At 54.7% G+C, this 19,212-nt stretch overlaps 6 protein-coding genes across 6 annotated transcripts; 1 reads left to right on the top strand and 5 right to left on the bottom strand.

Annotated features, from left to right (window-relative positions):
• Positions 1–1,872: 1,872 nt before the first annotated feature.
• Positions 1,873–2,393, bottom strand: L226DRAFT_567412 (uncharacterized protein; the record flags this gene model as incomplete). Its single annotated transcript, XM_067684025.1, has 3 exons — positions 1,873–1,923; positions 2,192–2,306; positions 2,356–2,393. 3 exons carry the CDS (start codon positions 2,391–2,393, stop codon positions 1,873–1,875), a joined length of 204 nt encoding a protein of 67 aa, XP_067539827.1.
• Positions 2,394–3,540: 1,147 nt separating this feature from the next.
• On the bottom strand, positions 3,541–3,960 carry L226DRAFT_520246 (uncharacterized protein; the record flags this gene model as incomplete). Its single annotated transcript, XM_067678625.1, has 1 exon — positions 3,541–3,960. One exon carries the CDS (start codon positions 3,958–3,960, stop codon positions 3,541–3,543), a length of 420 nt encoding a protein of 139 aa, XP_067539826.1.
• A 708-nt stretch (positions 3,961–4,668) lies between these two features.
• On the top strand, positions 4,669–5,641 carry L226DRAFT_520245 (uncharacterized protein; the record flags this gene model as incomplete). The annotated part of the gene is made up of 5 exons (XM_067678624.1): positions 4,669–4,764; positions 4,942–5,059; positions 5,201–5,210; positions 5,338–5,502; positions 5,557–5,641. 5 exons carry the CDS (start codon positions 4,669–4,671, stop codon positions 5,639–5,641), a joined length of 474 nt encoding a protein of 157 aa, XP_067539825.1.
• Positions 5,642–12,329: 6,688 nt separating this feature from the next.
• On the bottom strand, positions 12,330–14,604 carry L226DRAFT_245102 (ammonium transporter). The gene is made up of 9 exons (XM_067673210.1): positions 14,479–14,604; positions 14,202–14,407; positions 14,130–14,143; positions 14,029–14,078; positions 13,874–13,976; positions 13,295–13,815; positions 13,145–13,236; positions 12,889–13,077; positions 12,330–12,807 (listed from the first exon to the last, which is right to left on the bottom strand). The coding sequence occupies exons 1-9, from the start codon at positions 14,501–14,503 to the stop codon at positions 12,508–12,510; spliced, it is 1,500 nt and encodes a 499-aa protein (XP_067539824.1). The 5' UTR covers positions 14,504–14,604; the 3' UTR covers positions 12,330–12,507.
• A 1,940-nt stretch (positions 14,605–16,544) lies between these two features.
• Positions 16,545–17,323, bottom strand: L226DRAFT_609758 (uncharacterized protein). Its single transcript, XM_067686083.1, has 2 exons — positions 17,041–17,323; positions 16,545–16,971 (listed from the first exon to the last, which is right to left on the bottom strand). Exons 1-2 carry the CDS (start codon positions 17,263–17,265, stop codon positions 16,690–16,692), a joined length of 507 nt encoding a protein of 168 aa, XP_067539823.1. The 5' UTR covers positions 17,266–17,323; the 3' UTR covers positions 16,545–16,689.
• A 163-nt stretch (positions 17,324–17,486) lies between these two features.
• On the bottom strand, positions 17,487–19,084 carry L226DRAFT_245086 (uncharacterized protein). The gene is made up of 7 exons (XM_067673209.1): positions 18,949–19,084; positions 18,883–18,900; positions 18,541–18,710; positions 18,457–18,486; positions 18,363–18,389; positions 18,203–18,289; positions 17,487–18,141 (listed from the first exon to the last, which is right to left on the bottom strand). Coding segments are annotated over exons 1-7 (645 nt in total). The 5' UTR covers positions 18,951–19,084; the 3' UTR covers positions 17,487–17,830.
• Between the last annotated feature and the right edge of the window lie 128 nt (positions 19,085–19,212).

Here is a 19,212-nt window from a genome sequence, read left to right as displayed (position 1 = left end):
GTCCCTTTTAAGAGGCTCGATATGATAGTCCGGCGCTGGGCCGCCCGTTGGTCCGAAGACTCATTTATTGCCGTCTGGCCAGCGGCAGCTTTCGGTCCGCCCATTATAAGCTTCATGTCCGCCATTTCAAGAAAGTCGATGACCAGCCTCGTGATCCCTTTGAAAACTTGGATACATAATCAGGAAGGATGGGATATGCATGGAAAAATATCATCTTTGCTCAGTACTGCCCCATTGTTGCTCGGTCAAACTAGTCAAGTTGGCAGGTGGAAGACGAGGAGTGCCAAATCGGGCAAAACATAAGAATAAGCGCCCTGTGACACCCCATTAAAACATACTGTCAACTATTGGGTATATTTCCTGGGTTGAGAAAAACTCAGAGAATGTGTCCGCAAATTTTGGGGATGATCGGTCCAGGGAAACCCGAGATTCTTCAAACGGTGGACAAGAGCCTCATAGTACGAGACCCAGCCGCTGAGGGAAGGACTAGTGGCTGCAAACGCCGGGCATCATACCGTTTTGCATATGTAAACGATAGCTCCCATGCTTAGGTGGAAGTGTATGGCTTTTAACGTCATCCAGGCGACAACTCAAAATGAGAAGATGAGTTGAAGAAGGTGGACCTCTGAATGAACCCAGGAGATTTGGGAGGTTCGGAGGTTTTGAGTCATCGCATGGCGTCAGTTGGGTTCATTGTACGTACGTTGAATGACTTATGAAGTCATTCCATTCAATTTGAGGTGCACAGAGGGCAAACTGGAGGCTGTCTTCGTGGCTGTTGACCTTCCAGTATTGACTAGTGGCGCGCCGTCCCCTCGTTACACAGGTATGTCGCCACAGTCTGATCCGAGTCATCATTTCGTCACATCCCACACCTTGAGTCCGATTATCTGATGCGGCGTCGAGGGGCACTCATATCTGGAAAGCGATTCTCCATGACAGCCACCGTAGACAGCCTACGGTGAGGCCATGGCAAAGGGTCTTTTGTCAGCTCACGAGGCGTGTATGCCCCGTAGGTCCTACTACTAAGCAGCACTCAAGAACTGCGGCTCAGCGCCTCACTCAAGCTCACCTTCGGTCTGGAACCTGCACCACCGTTGTTGTATCAAGTTTACAACTTCTTCACAATGGATGTCGCTCTGCTCATAGGTGTGCGCCGCCACACTCAGTGCTCTATTTTCAGTATATAATGAAGACCCTCTCAAGGTCCTCCCTATCACCAGAAACCTAGATCGACACCTTTGCATCAGCAAAAACCTCCCTGGCCAATTTGCGCTAATAGACGCAAATTGGCACTACTTCACTAATTCATTATGTAGTGTTGAGAATAGATCAATATTATAGGGAACATAATGAACTAATCTACAGTACGAGAAGGGTCTGAGTCCGGGGCGTAGTGAACAGCAGCCGGGGCGGGCCCATTAGGCTGCGAGCCCTGCATGCTATTGTGCCACCCGCTGCAGCGTCGCCAACGCTGCTCAATCGTATTGCGGTCCAGTAAGAAATGAAGCATGGATTCCCCCTCAAACGTCGCGGGCGACTCTGAGAGGGAAAGAAAAGTACTCACCAATGCCAATGATGTTGATGGGGAAGTAGCGTACTCCAAGGGGACCAGTGAGGTCGCCATATCGATGACGAGCAAGCCTGCAGTGGTGGCGGGGAGCCGTTGGAGGTTGCAGCATTGGTCTTCAAGGGTCGAAGGACTTCTCAGTCGTCGGTTTCACAGCGGAGACCGTTCCAGCTTGACAATGACTGTTGCAGAGGGACACGTTGGTCAGTGACATGATCGAGATGCAGCGAATGTGGGATGTGGACTTACTTAGTCTGACGGCAGTAGAACCAGAGGGACGCCGAGGCGTCGAACATGGTGATCTACCACACAGGGCTGGAGATTGCGGCGGGGTCGACGACTTGGTAGACAGTCTACATGTGACTGCACCGGTCACGTCGGTGAGTTGGAACAGGGCGCAACAAAGGTGGACTGGGTAACGGTGTCATGTTTGTCCAAGACCTGGAACTGAACCACGCACCATCCACGACACCCGTGAGCCTGTGCAGATGAGATTGTGAGTAGCACGAATTGAAAGAAGACGTTCTGGGGTCAGAATATGCAAACGGGTCCCCAGACCTTGCACAGTAACGGACAGTGGCGCGAGGGGCTTTGGGGAGATAGACACGAAATACAACTAACCTTTCGGAAGTCCTCCTTGCTGATGATCGGCAGCGCAGCCGAGAACTCTTCATGCAAATCCACAAGGAGCATGGTATCCAGCGAATCGTACATGGTGACATTCCATCCGTTAAAGCTGCGTAGCGCGTCATGTTAAGGATGTACTCACACAATGATGTACTCACTTGTTGATACCGACGAAGGAGTGATTGGACGCCGCCATGGCCGCGGAGGGTCGTTCCAGGAGGAAAAGTGAGGACTGGCAGGAATCTGGATTTGAAGTTGTGCAACGTCCGTGAGGTTGGACGTATGCACACAAGCGCGGATGGACGAGCAGAGGATTGGACGTACGGGAGCATGGACTGGTAATAGGAAGCCATGGACGTCGACGCCCGTCGCACTGCTGCGGTAGAGAGGGGACGAAAACGAGTGCTGCAGACGACGGTCGGGGGATCTACGAGGACGACGAGGGAGAAGGGAGAGACGGCCGTGTGTGCAGCGCAGAGCCTGACGAGCGTGTTATGTTTCAAAATGTATGCTTGGTATTCTCCACATCGAATACAACCCTGCGCGAGCGGAAGAGAACAAACCGCACTTCGCCGCAAGTGACATCTCCTCGTCAACCTCGTGCGAGATGCGGGTGGTGTCGCCTAGCTCGCGGACGTGCACTGTGCGCTCCTCGTATCTCCTCGGCTGGCTGATGGCCTTGAAGCTGCATCAGCAAAAGTGCACATATTATGGAAACCGTATGTGAAGCACCGCTAGCATTGCATACCACTGATAATTAGGTTTCTATTTGAATAAGTTATACATTACTTATCCATACTATAGACGTGCACCGCTATGGTCTCCATACATGTCCCCAGCACTTTGATCATTGGATACGTTATCGTAGCACTGCGAAAGTATACAGACTCGTCCAATACATTCTTATATCAAAACATTGCACATGGATTGTATGAGTACACTCAGAATTATAAGACATTCAGTCGGGCGGCCACAATTCAATGAATTCTTGACAAGCTACCTTATGCACAAACCACTCAGTTTTCGCCTTCCTGTGTGAGCTCATGGTCATAGCGCATGCCTCAAAATTTATTTCAAAGGCTCAACGTAACTTGTTAAGGCTGAAGGAAATATGCAAGGAGACTACCTTGTAAGCGCCTCCGATGCAGGCGCCCGACGCACACATGCGCAGATGCAGATGGAGCAACGAAATACACAGGGACAGGAGGGACGGTGGGCAATATACTAGTAGTAGGCATGCTCGGCGTGCGGTGATGTACGCTTGGTTAGCTGAAGCTGACGGTTCGAGAGCAGCGAGTGGTGAACCTGGATATCCATACGCGGGCTCGTCGATGAGGGTCGAATTAGCCATGGTCTTCCCGCATGATGTGGACAGCCACCCTTGACTTGCCCGACTTCTTCTTCAAATGCCAGTGCAAGCTCTCCTGAGACTTGCGCTCGAGCCTGCCGTAGTACTCACTCTCCGTAGAGAGAACACTATGAGACTTCGCAATCATGAGACCGACTTGCACAGAGCGAAGTCCAGATACACATACGAAGGGTGAACTCAGGAGCTGCGGACTTGAAGCCGATGCAGTAGAAGGGGAGGTCGTCCGCCGTGGACTGAGCCTTCTCGTCCCCGAAGGGTTCGCGCCGTTGTACATCTGAGACTCCTCCGCAACCAGCGTGACGCGCGTGTTCTGGTCTTCCTGATGGATGATCTCGCAGAGAGAAAGGCGGATCTTCTCGCTGTAGTGGGACGTGAGGATGGTGAGCGTGGGCATGGCATTGATGGGGAGAAGTTCCGTGATAGCGATAGTCAGCGACTGAGCGAAGAACAAGATACATATCGCCGTGTTCCACACGACAAGGAGACAATGGCGATACGGATGAGAGGGCTCGGGGGATGCTCACCGTCCTTGTCGTGGGACGCCCAGACGAATATGTAGGCGATAATGAAGAGCACAGCCATGACGATCAGCACTGTCCCCCTTCCATTCCATTTGTGTAAGCTCCTCCGCAGTCTGCGCCTCGGGACTCACCTCTGTTTTCACGACAAACGACTCCGCGTTCTGCGAGCGGTCGACTGGGGAACCAGGATGCGACAGCGAGGGTGAGGGTCTGAGGCGGATGGAGGGAGGCCTAGAGGGCGGCCGGGCTTGCTCATGCAGGCTGGCGTTGTCAGGCAGTGGGCTTGAACAGCGAAGGGATGAAGGACAGAATGCGCGAGCTGTGGGGCGCGTCGTGGTTGCACAGAGAAGCCCGAAGTGGCAGAGGCAGATGCCGCATTGCCGATGTGCGGTCACATGATTGACGCGCTATAAGGCAAGCGCGTCGGCGCCAGCCTTCTCTACCCACCCTTTCCCTTCCACCTCCACCACTCCCTCTATATCACGCAAGACCACGAACAGCGAAGACAGCGTGACACTCCAGTCAGTCCTTTGGAAAGTCAGAAGACTCGAGCCCTCACCTCCTCCATCCGTGCACCATCCATGACCCCATCCCCCTCTCTCCTTCTTCAAGCCTTCAGTGCACGCAATCTATGTTGCAAGTCAGAAGTTACTCGAACCTGCTGCGGAAAAGGTCAAGTGAGTGAAGTATCTACGTGTATCGTGCGCATATAGCCCACTTGGGCGCATATACTCACTATCTGCTCCTCCAGCAACATCGACAGAAAAACTCAACATCATCCATACGTATGTCCCCCTTTTTTGGATGAGGACGTTGGTCTTCTCGCTGCTCACACCTCTCGAACTGAGAACCAGGATGCCATCGACACTTACCTCATCGGCGACCCCTCGCGCGCTCGTGCTGGTATCGAGCTCCTCGACTTCAAGCCCTTCAACCTCGTGGACACGCGTACCGAGATCACTTACCTCTCAAGTGAGTCACCAAGTTCATGACCGGTATGATCATCCAGCTCTGCACGCATAACAAGATTAAGGAGATTGAGAACCGTCTCGAGGCCCCGACGTCGAGGAGTTTGCCACCTGTGGTTTCCGTGCTCTCGCTGTCGTCTTTCAGGAGGTTGCCGGTGAGTCGTTCACACAATCCATGGTTCGCGTGTCATCTTCCAACGTATGAGAAGCTCTACCATCTCTGCTTGCACTGTCACTATCCGAATCGTCGTCTGGTTCGCCATCCTTGCGTTCGCCTTCAAGTTCCACTTCCCACCCTTCATGTACCTCATCATCGCCCTTGCCAACGACGGACATCATGACACTTTCGGTCGACCGTGTCTTGCCCTCGGACGAGCCCAACAGTTTGGATCTCGCCGAGATCTTCGCGTACGCCATTGCTTACGGTCTCTACCTCACGCTCTCGACGTAATGTTCATTCGCTGTATGCGCTTCTTCTTCATGCTGACGTTTCATGTATAGGATTCCTCTCATTGCAATCGTCATCCACAACGACCCCCAGCTCCACGCCGTCGTTTACTACCTCCCACTCGTCGTCATCTCGTAGGCCCTCATCTTCATCACGCGATTGCATGGCTTCTACCAGAGACTCGGATCCAGGTACGTCTCCTATCCTTTCTGCGGGCTGGTGTGCTGACCTGGTATGCAAATCCTCTGCAGGCTCAATGATCAATGTCTTCTGCCCGGTACACCTTCTGCATCTAGTGGCGGCCGTTGTTAACCCGCGTATAGGCAAGTTCTCAAGGTCAGTGTTTCTGAGCAGCTTCGCGGCCCTCAAGGTGCTCTCCCAGATAATCTGCTAGCTGGATGTCATCCAAGACGACGACAATCTGGACATGTCCGGCGACTCTGCATCCACCTAGCATCCTCGCTCCTAGGATACTGACTCTCCCCCGCGTCTCGACGGCCTTGCTCTCAGTGCTTGGCTTGCTCTCCCCCGCGTCTCGACGGCCTTGCTCTCAGTGCTTGGCTTGCTCAATCTACGTTACTGTCACCATCTCGCTTGATCGCTCTGGCTTGTATTAGATGACATGTTATTACTCGCTGTACTACTACATTAGCTGGTCCAATATGATGAGTGTTTATTGCGCTTTTTTCTGAACATCATCCTGTTGGCCCAAATAAAGCTCGGTTTGTATATCTTCAAGTTCTCTGCATATCTCGGGATGCAACGCGATATATTCCAGAACCTGAAGGTGCACCGCCATGCTCTGCGATACCTATCCATACCCTCGCAGTGCGCCTGTAGCTTAGTCGTCTGCAAAACCTCCCTTTGCAATTTAGTACTATGTGTCACTAAATTGTGCAAATTAGTGGACCACCTTGCTCATTATCGTTGAATATCTCCAAATTACTACTAATAGTTGCTATTCCCACTACTTGAATCAAGGTTGCACAACTATTGCAACCTTTTTGTGATACTTGATCAAGCCCCCCGCTAATTCGCCAACGTGTAGCTCTCTTTAAGCCAGTATCACGGTTCAGTATCAACAAATATATTTCACGCGTGAAATACAGCCATCTATTACATATTCACTTATGGATACTAAATGCGAGTTGAGAGATGGACGGCATGCAGAATGGAGAGTGCGTGTATGTGTGTGTGTGTGTGTGTGTGTGTGTGTGCGGGAGAGAGAGGACAGAGAGGGAGGGGGAAGAGAGTGTATATGTGCAGGCAAGAGAGAGCTCATGCGAGCACGCGAGCGAGAAAGAGCGCGAGCACGCGTGCAACAGACGGGCATCGGGCAGGTGGCTGGGCAAGTGGGCGAGTAAGAAAGAGCGTGGGCGTGTACGTGAGAGAAAGAGTACGGGCCGATGCACGAGAGAGAAATCACGCACATGGGCGGACAAACGAAAGAGAGTACTGCGCAGGCACACAAGCAGGCGAGCGAGCGAGAGTAGGTGGGTGGGCAAGCGAGACAGAGAGAATGACTAAGTGGGCGAGAGAGAAGGAGAAAGCAGGTGGGCGGGCAAGCAAGAGAGAGTACATGGGCGGGCAAGCAAGAGAGACAAAGCGATTAAATGAAAGAGTCGGTGAACCATCGAGCGGGCGGATGTGGAGGTGAGCAACTCAGTGCGAGAGAGCGCAGCGCAAGTTCATAGAAGCCGGCCCTAAACTCAACATCGGCGCCCAGTGACGTGGCTCTCCTCGCCACCTATGCTCGCTCTCTCTCTCTCTCTCTCTCTCTGCTCTCGTCTCTCTCTCTCTCTCTGCTCTCGTCTCTCTCTGCTCTCGCTCTCTCACTCTCTCATTCATCTCGCCCTCTCGCTCGTCTCGCTCGTATTGCCCACCTGTCCACCCGCTCACCGCCTCTCTCTCCTGCTTGCCCGCGCTCACTTGCTCGCCCACCTGCCCGTGCTCTCTCACCAACCAACCCACCCTCCGACTCGCTCCCTCTTGCATAACCGCACGTTTGTTCACCCACTCGCTCTCCCACTTACCTGCTGCTCGCTCGCTTGCTCCTGCATACCCACACGCACGTACACCCGTGCGTTTGCCTGCCAGCTCTCACCCACCTGCCTGCGCTTTCTTGCCCGCCTGCCCGCTCGCTCCTGCACGCCCACACGCACGCACATTCGCTTGCCTGTGCTCTCTCGCTTTTCACTTGCCCGCCCGCCTACTTACTTGCCTGCCCGCCACCACGCACGCAAGCTCGCCTGCCCGCACTCTCTCACCCACCCACCCGCTCTCTCCCTCTTGCTCGCACACTCGCACACATCTACGCACGATTGCTTGCCCACGCTCTCTGGATTCTCGCCTGCCCATGCTCTCTCACCACCCGCCCGGTCGCTCCCTCTTGCGCACTCGCTCGCTCGCACGCACACTCGACTGCCCGCGCGCTCTCACCACCCGCCCGCACGCTCGCTCTCTCTTGCCCGCCTTCCCGCACGCACGCACACTCGCCTGCCCGCGCTCTCTCACCCACTCGCCTGCTCATTCCCTCTTGTCCACCTGCTCACTCGTTCGCTTGCCCGCGCGCCCTCGGTTCTCGCCCGCGCCCTCCAACCTGCCTGCCCGCTTGCTCCCACTTGCCCGCCCGCATGTATGCACTCTCATGCCCGTTCGCTCATCCATCTATGATCTTAGAGTAGTACCTTGTAACCGTTGGTACAAAATTCGTCTTACTACATAATGATAATCTCTTGTTGCCTTTCTACCATGTGTGTGATCGTCATCAAGCATTCAAGGAATATTTGTCACTAGACGTACACTCAATGTGTCTTATTGACGCTAATTAGTAGTGTGGTAGTGATTGATATATCTATTGTGTGAAACTATAGCGACATTTGAAATGGGGACCTAGCAATTTAGTACTACTATGCTACTGTATCCAAAATATCTCTATTCGAGCGTATTAGTGCCATTTAGTGCTAAATTGCAAAGGAAGGTTTTGCTGATGGTGGTGCACCGCGAAGGTATGGAGTCCCTCCGCCAGATATGGGAACCACGGACAAGTCTTCCAAAAGCTCCGGATTACCGGACGGTGCTCCGTTGGGTATTGAGCGCTATGTCGAGTATGCACAGGTGTAAATATGTTTTCCATATTTTGTGCGCTTTTGCTGATGTGGGTCGTCTGGGTCTGCATTGATCCGGAACAAGAGTGCAGAGATAGCAGTCAATGCACAGCGAGAGGGAGAGAAGCCCAGGAGCAGAGACGGTAGTCGGAGCGAGAAGTCAAGAGAGCTGGCGCTAGTAAACCCCAACAATCTCCGACAGTGTCGCAAACGCTAATCGCTTGGTCTCCGCTCAACTCCCCTCGGCGCTGGCTGCTGCTATGTATGCGGTGCGTAAATGTGTGCCTTTGAGTTGTCGCATATCCCACCACGATGTCAGCCTCACCGGTACTCCCTCCTCGACGTCCTTCACTTGGGTACCCTTACTAGCTTTTTCTAGGCACTCTCCGGGACGGATCTTCTACTTCAGAGGCCTATATAACCCACGTTCTGCGCACTGCTTCCCTCGCCCCTCCTTTCCTTCCGACTACCATCTGCTAATGCATCATCAAGCACTTAGCTCTCACTTCAACGACCATTGGCGGTGCCTCACGGATCGACGAATACCCTTCCAACTTGACCATCTCTGTAAACGACGTCGACTTATAGGTCGCCACACGCTCCTCCAAGTCGAGGTACGTTTTTGGTTATGCATCATTGTCACTATCTACGACTTGTCCTGCTTACTCCTTGTTCCCGCCCTCTACTCTGTGTTCGTCTTCCGCCTTCCTCGTCCCCGCCTCCACTTCTATTCCTGCCTCTGTTCCCACCTCCACTTCTATTCCTGCCTCTGTTCCCGCCTCCGCCTCTGTTCCTGTCTCCGCCTCTGTTCCTCTGCCTTTGTGGACCTTCACCTCTGTCTCTCTGCCCGCCTCTCTCTGTCCTCGCTTTTGCCCCTATCCCCGCCTCTGCCTCTGTCTCCGCCTTCGTTTGTCTCTCATCTACGACTTCCATTCTCACATCCTTGTTTTGACGTCTCTGTTCCGATTGTGTACTACATCTTACCAGTAGTAGGTTAATTACTATGTAATCCATAATATAAATATCAAGCATCTCCGATCAAAGTCATCGTTACTGAATCAAAATTGTGTGATATATTGGTGGCTAAAAGGCTTAGAATGGGTAGTAAATGTCTTAGATTAGTCAACAAAACGCCAAAACATCTCTCAACTGACGTCTTATGTTCGTAGTTTTCAGATGTTTGTCTTCACTTTACTGCTAAAAGTTGCAAATCTGACGATAATTTGTCGCTTTACTGCTCTCTTTGCACACCACCATACTAAATGGCTCTCATCGACCACTTGTGGCTAATTGTACAAATTTACGCCAATTAGTGCAAATTGGCTAGGGAGGTTTTTGCTGATGTGCGCGATAGACAGACATTGCGATGAGTTGGACTCTTAATGGGCTCAATGCACAATTGATGATTGTGTTACAGAAGAAGGTTGCGTGCCTTCAATGACTCTCTGATAAGGCATAAGTAAGCTACCTTTGTCGCTGACCGTCCATTCTTTCATGGCCAGCCCTGCATACTCGATTGTCTTGCCCAGAGTTTCAGATAGAAGACGACCGCTCTGGATATTGGGTTGCATGCTGCTCATGTGAGTGCATTTCCGGTCATCCGCCATTATCATATCAGTACTGAACAGTAGCGGAAAGCGAACGATAAGAAATATATTGGAAGAGCACCGATATCCCTTGGGAAGAAGGCAGCTGAAGCTGCAGCTGCAGCGGTGGCATTATGGCTCACGGACGAGCATGGCCAGGAGAAGTTGACACAGATCCTCCAACAGCACAACGTACAGCTGGAAGTACTAGTATCGGGCTTGCCGCCACTGGCCGAAAGCGATACCACTGCACCTGTCGACATTGCTACGATTGCAATGGAAGTTACAGAATCACCTCCCGGGGACAGCACCGCAGCGACAATGCACCTGACGGTAACTTCGCCTCGCCGTGTGTGTGGCGCTCGAGAAGTTGCGGAGGCGAAGGTCTTGAAGGCCGAGCTCCGAACTTCGCACTCGGACGCACACAGGTAGTACTCAGCCCTTCTCCCATACAATATATGCCCGAGACGATGTAGAGTGCATTGGTAGCCTGAGACGAGAATACATTTGTAGCTCGAGATGATGTAGAGTACATTTGTAGCTACGCTTGCTGCCAGAATACAGAGCCAGGTTGCCTTTCGACCAACTTCCTACACCTTCCACCGCAAACACAAATTCATTGTGGACCGGGGCGGCGATAAGCATACCAGCGGTGGTGTCCGGCAGCCCACCCGGTAGAGTGTTGTTCAGTGACAGTGATGCCGTCGTGTCCGTTACCTCGGTCGACATCTTGACATGCGCCTACGACTCGCGAGCCACGGAGGGGGCGGAGAGTCGAGACTCTCGCTAATGACGATGCTGAGGGTACGTGACAATCTGACATTCCGGATACTCAGCCGGTTCTAAGTACGTTCATAGCGACGCTACGCCCCAGACACAGTTGCGGCGTCAAGACACGCATCGTTCCTCCCGTGACACCGGAGGCGAAGCTGCTCCAGCCACAGCACCCCTGGATTCCTTCGGCGACTGTACTGTAAGTGCCGCGTGCGCCCTCTGTTGCCTATCTTCACAAACTCCAACCTAGGACAAAAACACTATTGTCATCTCGCTGCAGTGGTGAGTACTATCCCTGTCGGTAGGTTTGCCTGGCGGCGTTCGCGCGCCTCGTCTCCGGCATGCACTCCTCGTGGTGACAGAGCAACGACCTACTGGACTGGGGCGCGCACAGTTGCTCGCCGCACCAGTGCTGGCTTCTGGTGTATAAAACCAGCCCAACAAGCCTCAGCTCTCCCTCAATCCCATCGACAGCCACACACCTCCCCGGGGCCGTGTTCCTACTATACCTGTGCAACAAACGACGCCCGCCATCCTCATGCCCGGTGTAAAACGCTACGAAAGTACTTACATGGAATTTTATCGACTGTTGTATCGGTCGTGTAAGTGCTACACCAGACACCCTCGACGTCCCTCAATGGCCATCTCCTGACCTTCATTTACGATCAGTTCACGGAAGATTCAGATTCTCCAAACGTGAGAGTAACCCCTGGCGGGGCGGAGTCACCGTGGTGATTTGTGAACGTGAGTTCGCAGCATGGTGATGGCGTATAGAGTGCAATAAGCTCATTGCAATGGTTGTGGCAAGTCGATGGCCGACACTACGAAGGAAAAGCGTACGATGCAGATATTGTCGAAGGAGTTGCGGCAGGGCTGGCTCTGTGGGGCCCCTCAGATCCGGCTGCAGAGCCGGAAAGAGAGCAGGAGGTTCTTTCCCGCCGAGACTGGGTGAAACAGATATGCGAGGAGAGTGGTGTGAAACCAGAGCAAGTACTAGACTTGCCTTCCGACTGTACCGTGGAACACGAGGGGGAAGAGTATGAGAATCAGGAATCAGAGGAGGAAGATTGGCCGAGGTGCGCGTTGGAGGGCAGCATGCCATCAGAGGCATTTCCGGCCAGGAAGCTCGAGTCGCCGCCCCTCTTATACCATTCCCTCATCGAGCGCGACATGTACAGCTAGACATGCCACGTGTTACTATTGCATCTAGTACGACCTTTGTTTGGACCTGCGTCAACGTAGTACACCTACATATTGAACGTGAACTTGTCCTCGAATCTCAAGGCACGGATGACGGATGTCAGAAAGCTCGCTGCTACCTGCACCATGGAGTCCACTGGTAAGGAAGAATATTGCTTGGTACTATAACTATATAGAAAAGCGGATAAACAAGACAAAGGAGCCGTACACATTATTAGACACGAAGCACCACTAGCACACACAGAGTACGACACTCAATCCAACAGATCTTCCTAAATCCTTTCCACCCCCCTCTCAACCCCACACAGGTTACAACACGAGACAAACAGCCCAAAGCTCACGCAACAACAGGCTGTTCCCGCTTCTCGACCTCGCCCTCCTCGCTGCTCGCATCATGGTGGCCCTTGCCCACGCTCGCCGGGTGGTGGCGCGGCTCGCGGCCGCCCGTCGTCGCGGGGAGCGCGCCGTGCGAGTGCACGTCGTCGTGGTACTCGTGCCCGCCGTTCCCGAGGTCGATCCCGACGTAGTCGTACGCGAACTCGCCCATCTCCGCGTCGTCGATGCCGAGGATCTCCGCCTCCTCCGTCGCGCGCAGGCGCATGCCCGGGATGAAGTGCATGATCCAGAGGATGACCGTCTGTGTGTGGTTTGCGTGGCGAGGAGAGGAGAACGAGAGACGTCAGCGGCGTGCAAAGGTCAAAGACAGGAAAATACGTACGGTCATGACGAACGAGTAGCTCATGCCCGCGACCGAGTCGGCGATCTGGTACCCGAGCTGGATGTAGTGGTGGTCGAGCCAGCCGCCGTCGATGACGGTGAACCCGTCGAAGCCGGCGACGCTCGCCTGTGCGAAGAGAGCGGTGAGGATGTTGCCGATGACACCGCCAATGCCGTGCGAGGCGAAGATCTGCGTGACGGGGACATCGTATTAGCCGCATGTTCAGAAGAGTAAACAAGCGGGAGACAGGACGTACATCCAGGCAGTCGTCGTAGCCGAAGATGAACTTGAGCTGCGTGGCGAAATTGCAGAGGGTGCCAGCCATGAAACCGAACAGGACGGCGGCGGCTGGAGAAATGGGTCAACGGACGCTAAGGCGAGTCTGAAGAAGACAGGCAGGACGTACGAGAACCGACGTATCCAGAAGCAGGCGTGATGGCAACGAGACCAGCGATGGCACCCGAGCAGAAGCCGACCGCAGACCACTTGCGCTCGAGGCGGTAGTCCCAGAGCATCCAGGTCAGGCCACCAACGCTAGCCGCAAGGTTGGTAACGATGCACGCCTGGGTCGCGCGGAGGTTCGCAGCGAGGGCGGAGCCGCCGTTGAAACCAAACCAACCGAACCAGAGGAAGACCGTGCCGAGGACGACGTAGGTGGTGTTGTGAGGCTTGTATGCAAGACGCTCGGTGCCGTAGCCGCGGCGCTTACCGAGGTAGATGGAGATGGCGAGAGCGGCGGTACCGGAAGAGATGTGGACGGGAGTTCCACCGGCAAAGTCGAGACCACCGAGGACGAATGACCAGCCGTTGGAGTTCCATGTCCAGCAGGCGATGGGGTCATACACGATCGTCGACCAAACGAAGACGAAGACCATGATGGGACCGAGACGGCCACGCTCGGCAATGGCACCAATCGCAAGCATAGGACTGAGCGGAATTGACGGGATTAGCGGGTGGGATTTGGGAAAGAAGATCGGAGACGTACGTGATGGCAGCGAACATGAGTTGGAAGACGCAGAAAACGATGGAGGGGATCTTTGTGCTGCCAATGGAGGGCTTTTCGAGGACACCCTTGAGACCGAAGTAACCTGAAGGATGTGTGAGGATGGAATGGAAAAAAAACTTGGCGCATATACTCACGAAGATCACCGATGTATGCGCTACCGGTTTCGCTGAATGCTAGTGAGAAACTGGGAGGGAGTCAGCACCTCAGTTCGGGCGCTGTATGCTGCGTCACGTACCCCCAGAAGAACCACTAGGCAGACGCGGTCAGTTCTTGCAGGACCAACACAGGTAGTGAGGATGGAACGCACCTGGAAGGAGACGACTGCAAGAGTCATCATGGAGGCCCAAATCATAGAGAGTGCGTTCTTGCGCCTGAGAAGGCCGGAGTAGAAGAAACCGACGCCGGGAATCATGATCCAGACGAGGGCAGTTGAGGCCAAGACCCAGGCGATGTCGCCGGGGTTGTAAACCCATTGTGTGCCGTCGGAGGGGTCAACCCAGTCAAGGGATCCCGCTGTGGAGGAAGGGGGGTCGGGAGTCAGAAAAGACTGCGGAGAGACCGCGTGGGGACGGCGAGGGACTCACAGTTGTCGTAGGTGACGTTGACCATGGCTGGGCTCTGCTAGTGGGGAGCACTGCTGAGATGGTCTTGGATGACGGTGGGGGCGGCGTCGGGGCCGGAGAGGGAGGGGAGGACGTCGACGAACGTGAGCGTTCGGATGAGAAGAGAAGAGGACGCGTCTCGGGAAAAGAAGGCGGCAGATAAAGGGCGGCCATGGACGCGCAGGCTGGGCTGAGGCAGCCATGGCGCTATGAAAATGATAGCAGACAGGCTCGTTGCGGGAGCCAGGGCAGGCTGTCATTCCGCCCGCGTCGGCTGTCCACTATCGTCCAATGATAAGCACCAGGTTTATCTCACTGACGTCCCATCTCAAAACCAGATCTCCTCCGCCGCTTCCCCAGACGCAGGCCAAGCGACTCCCAAGATGCCCATCTGCTTCTCTGCCTTCGCACCAGCGCCGCACTGCCCGTCGTCTCCTCGCTGGCGTTCCAGCGACTCTCGCCGTGTCTTCTTCGCTGCTCGTCGCGGGATGCGGGCGCGTGCTGCTGTATCGGGCGAGCCGCGACGTGAAGCGCGGGCGGGAGGCGGTGCGATAAGCAAGCTCGATCGCAGTTGCCCGATCAGCACCTACAGCACCATATCGGGGTCTTGAGTCGTGTGCCTGATGGGAGAACCGCCGGGCGAGTGCCGTATATAGGAGTGCTAGATAGCTTGCACGATCTCGCCGTCGCGTCCACTGCCAGTCCGCCCGCCAGTGGCGCATCCCGCCGTCGGTTGCGACGCACACTGCGTGATATTTTCGCCTTCATGTCCCGCACGAAAGCCGTCGTCCCCGACCCCGACAGCCCACACAAGCCGACGACTACATACCAACGCTGACACGCAAGGACACGCACTGCTGCACCGTGCACGCCACGTACACGGACAGACTTGTACCTGACAGATCCCACGCAACTCCATCTGCGGCGCGCAGTGAACATGAATCAGCCGTCCCGTTCTGTCTTCTTTCTCTCTCCGGACTCCTTCTCTTGCCCCGCTCCTTGTGAGCCCCGGTGAAACTGTCATCAACGCTCGGACACCACGTCACGAACCACACATCTCGCACGCCCGTTGCTGCACTTCGAAGCATCCGTCTCGGACGTCATCGGCCCACCGGCACCCGCCTGCGGGCATGCGGCGCACCATAGCGTCCGGCATTCTACGTGAGTCGTCCGACCGTTATCTCTCCTCAATGATCGTCCCTGCCGGTGGCGCCCATGGTTACCCCACACCGTCTACGCTAGCCACCAAATCCACCTTAGCCTCCTCTTGGCTCATCCGTCCCTCCCTCCTCCGCACCCGTTCCGCGCTTTTTCACCCGCGGAGGGCCCAGCTCGCAGCACCGCCTGCGGAATGCCCCTGCATTTACGCTTCCGGCCATGGCCTTATCGCTCTCCACGCGCTGGGATTCGGAATGCCCCCTGATGCATAGGCTGTGTTTACGCTTTTCTCTCTCCCCGTATCACGTCCGACGCTGGCAAACTTCCGGCGTTTCACCTTGGACGAGGAACGGAAGTCGCTGGTCGGGCACTTCCCGCGGCGGTTCCCGGACGAGGCCGCCCCCGCCGCAGGCTAGCTCGTGCCAAGTTGGACCTGGAGTCACTGTCAGAGATTTATCTTCCTCCTGAGTGTCCTATCTCAACCCGCTCCGGGTCTAAACCATTTACGAGTGGTGCTCGGTCGTTCGAAGGTTCAAATATTCACGAGCCTGGGGGAGCTGAAAACTCGTGCATTCCTGCGGTATCGTCGTCGAAGGAGTCGTCGGAGTCGATGACAAGATGTAAGATGTAATGATTCACGATCGTACCTACCTCTGGAATGCAGCCGATGCTATGGTTGTACAAGTACAAACTGTTGGACGCTGTGCACGTTCCACGCCACTCTCCACAGTGGGGCTGCAGTGGCAGAGCGGTGCAAGTTGGCTTTCGCTTGGCCATCCCCTGTGGGATGGGAGGGCCTTCGTATCCGTTTGCGCCGGAGTACACCTGCTAGCAGGAAACTTACTCGGTGGCGACGTGAAGCCCTTCTCACTATCCGTGAGGCCACAAATCGTGCACTCATCCCGCGTAATGACGCAAATAGCTAGAACATGGTGTATCCTACATGAGATGAATCCGGAGACAGCAACTTGAATGTAGTCGAGCCCTCATGCTCGCACTGCACATCCGCCTCCAACCCAATGCATGTCCAAAGTATCAAGTATGCCTGTGTCCCGGTTCCTCGTCCTCTTCGCACCCCGGTCCGTGTCTGTGCGCCGCCATCCCGTACACTCCATGGCTATCCAATCGCCAGTCAGACTGCGCATGGATAGTGTGCTCTGCGTGCCTCTCGCGGGGTCGATTCAAGGAAGGGGCTTGATTTGATGACGTCGGCGGGCCCTTTGCCCTGAACCAGTCGTCTGAATCTTCTTCGTCGTCGTAGTTTTCGTCGTCGTTGAGGTTGCCATCAAAACGATCGACTACTGCAACTGCCTGGGACTGCATCACGGCAGAGCGACATGCGGTGAGCAAAGCTCTTCAGTCGAATCAACGCAGACAAAGGCTCACCTGTGAGTCAAAGATGGTCGCCGTCAAAGTCTCTGCAGCAGGCTCGCCAGCCATGGGGGTGGCGTCTGCGTCCTGACAGTGAAGTCCCGCCGGATTCGCCCCCGAGGCGTCACCGTCGACGGCGCCACCTGTACTAGGAGAGGGGGCGGGACTATTTGTGCGCTCCTTTGCGGTCTCACTCGGGACACCAAGTCGGAGACAGGAAGGCTCGTCGGAAGACATCATGTACTGTGTACGAGGTGAGTGTTTGACCCACTGAAATTGGGCTTGGGCGGGGTTTGCTTGCTTTGATGTCTGGTTCAAGATGGACTGAGGACGGTTCGTATTTATACTCTCTGCCCCCCGGTGCTCGCGTCTGTTGCGGCGAGTCGCTGACATGCTGCGTTGTTGCTAGGGAATGCGAGGCAAGTCCTCGGTTGGCGATGGGGCGTTCCGCCTCTCGATAGGAATGATGGTGCAATTGTTCTCGTTGTGTACAGATATCTCGCCCCACTCTTTCGAGGACTTGGCGTTTCACTGCGGCGACGGGCGCACTTTCAAGTTTCGGCTAGGCCTGCGCGGCGTAATTATGAACTCGGACCTGAAGGCTATGGGCTTCAATGCCCCGCTAGACAAGGGGCAACATGGCAGTTTGCACGCCGCGGAAGTGTGCCCACTTGCTACGCGCGCCACATTCCTATGAACGCCTCTCGTGTCCATTTCGGTCCGAGGAACTGCGCGCTATATTCAAAATCTATGGTACGATACAAATTTCACCTGCATCAAATACTCCTCACGTACTGGTCACCGACTATGCTCCCGCAGGCTCAAAATCCATGATGGCCAATAGCTGGACAGACTGACCCACTCGGAGGTGTACTTGGAGCACGAAATCTCGCCGTCTATCAACGGAGAATACGATTTGCAAGGGAGCTTCCTCAGTCTCATCCCACCCGGGGTGACCTCTTCGTACACTGAATTCCAGGTCAGCCGAAAAGATTTCACCTGCTCGATAGTCCATGTTCAAGCGAGCACTTTCGGCGGCTTGGTCTGTTCTTACTTGGCCGACCCCTAGTGCTTGAAGGCCCCAGGACTCTGAATGATCGGACCTGAGCACAAACACTGCGAGAGGATAGCGTCAACTCCGTGCGCGCGACTAATACTGGGATAGTGGGATGCTCACCAGCGCAGATTGTAATAGGAAGGTAATCATGGCCGTCGTCCCACCGGATATGTAGCTCACGTGTGAAGATTCGGTATCCGAATATCTCTGCGCGTCACGACATGAGCCCAGGACACAAGGCGCGTCCTACTCTCTGCCGACAGTTACATGGCACACTCACTCCTCCTCGTAAACAGGTTTTCAAGATCTATATGGTATCGGTGGCGGATTCAGCATTAGACGGCTCCTCGGAGTTTACGAAGCTCAAAGCGTACCTGCGTGGAGGTCGCTCTCTGGCCGGCTCTCTGTGCATACCATCGGTAAGTAATCTCACGTAGCGTCGCGGCGACGCGGCTCACCATGCCCAAGCCCATCGATAGGAGGCAGCCTCTGTGAGGCTGGCGATCCTGAAAGACTCAATTCGGAGGCAGTACTAGATGGGCTCCAAGTCGGCGAGGGAAAAGGTGGTACAGTTGGTGTCAGAGTAGCGGAAGGCGGGAATGAGTCCGCGAGCGCCTTCTCGAGGGAGCTGAGAAAGTCAGGATACACGAAGAGGGTCATTCTACTCTGCACGGCTGCGCAAGAGGAGCCTCAGGCTGGTCGGGGCTGCGAAAGGGCAAGGTGAGTTTACCCCCGAAGAGATGATTATAACGTATACATACCGAGACGAGTGCGCCCCGAATCGTTTGTGAGGCACTTACAGAGGAATTTCTGTCATCCTGCATAAAAATTAGTTCTGTATCATTGCCACGATGAGACGCGCCTACATGAATTATCGCGTCACCCCGTTGCGCTTCGCCGCCTGTAACTTTGGGCGGCGAAGACACTGATTTGTGTTTCTGCACTAATTGGCGAGCTGTTGGAGCATAGAGTTATCTCCTTCATGTAAGATTCTTCCTTTACGTACTGGTGAGGACAAGTAGTCCAGGAAAGAAGAAGTTGGACATGGCCTGAACGGGATTCCTGGCAAGCGTTCAGTATAAACACGCCGAATATGGAAACTCCGAAGTTTTCTGGCGCCAAAGACGTCA

Source organism: Lentinus tigrinus, assembly GCF_003813185.1.
Source record: "Lentinus tigrinus ALCF2SS1-7 unplaced genomic scaffold L226scaffold_4, whole genome shotgun sequence".
NCBI classification, from domain to species: domain Eukaryota; kingdom Fungi; phylum Basidiomycota; class Agaricomycetes; order Polyporales; family Polyporaceae; genus Lentinus; species Lentinus tigrinus.
This window is presented reverse-complemented; position numbering and strand designations above follow the sequence as displayed.

Bases quoted from the DNA above. Each gene is read 5' to 3' on its own strand.
- L226DRAFT_245102 (XM_067673210.1), bottom strand. From the start codon at position 14,503: ATGGTCAACGTCACCTACGACAACT. The intron at 13,977-14,028 runs GTGAGTATATGC...CACATCCTTCAG, and splicing joins CGCATACATCGGTGATCTTC to GTTACTTCGGTCTCAAGGGT. The intron at 13,816-13,873 runs GTACGTCTCCGA...AATTCCGCTCAG, and splicing joins CTCATGTTCGCTGCCATCAC to TCCTATGCTTGCGATTGGTG.
- L226DRAFT_609758 (XM_067686083.1), bottom strand. From the start codon at position 17,265: ATGATGTCTTCCGACGAGCCTTCCTGTCTCCGACTTGGTGTCCCGAGT. The intron at 16,972-17,040 runs GTGAGCCTTTGT...GCCGTGATGCAG, and splicing joins CGACCATCTTTGACTCACAG to TCCCAGGCAGTTGCAGTAGT.
- L226DRAFT_245086 (XM_067673209.1), bottom strand. The intron at 18,487-18,540 runs GTGAGCCGCGTC...TGGTATGCACAG, and splicing joins TATCGATGGGCTTGGGCATG to AGAGCCGGCCAGAGAGCGAC. The intron at 18,142-18,202 runs GTGAGCATCCCA...ATCCTCTCGCAG, and splicing joins TCCTATTACAATCTGCGCTG to TGTTTGTGCTCAGGTCCGAT.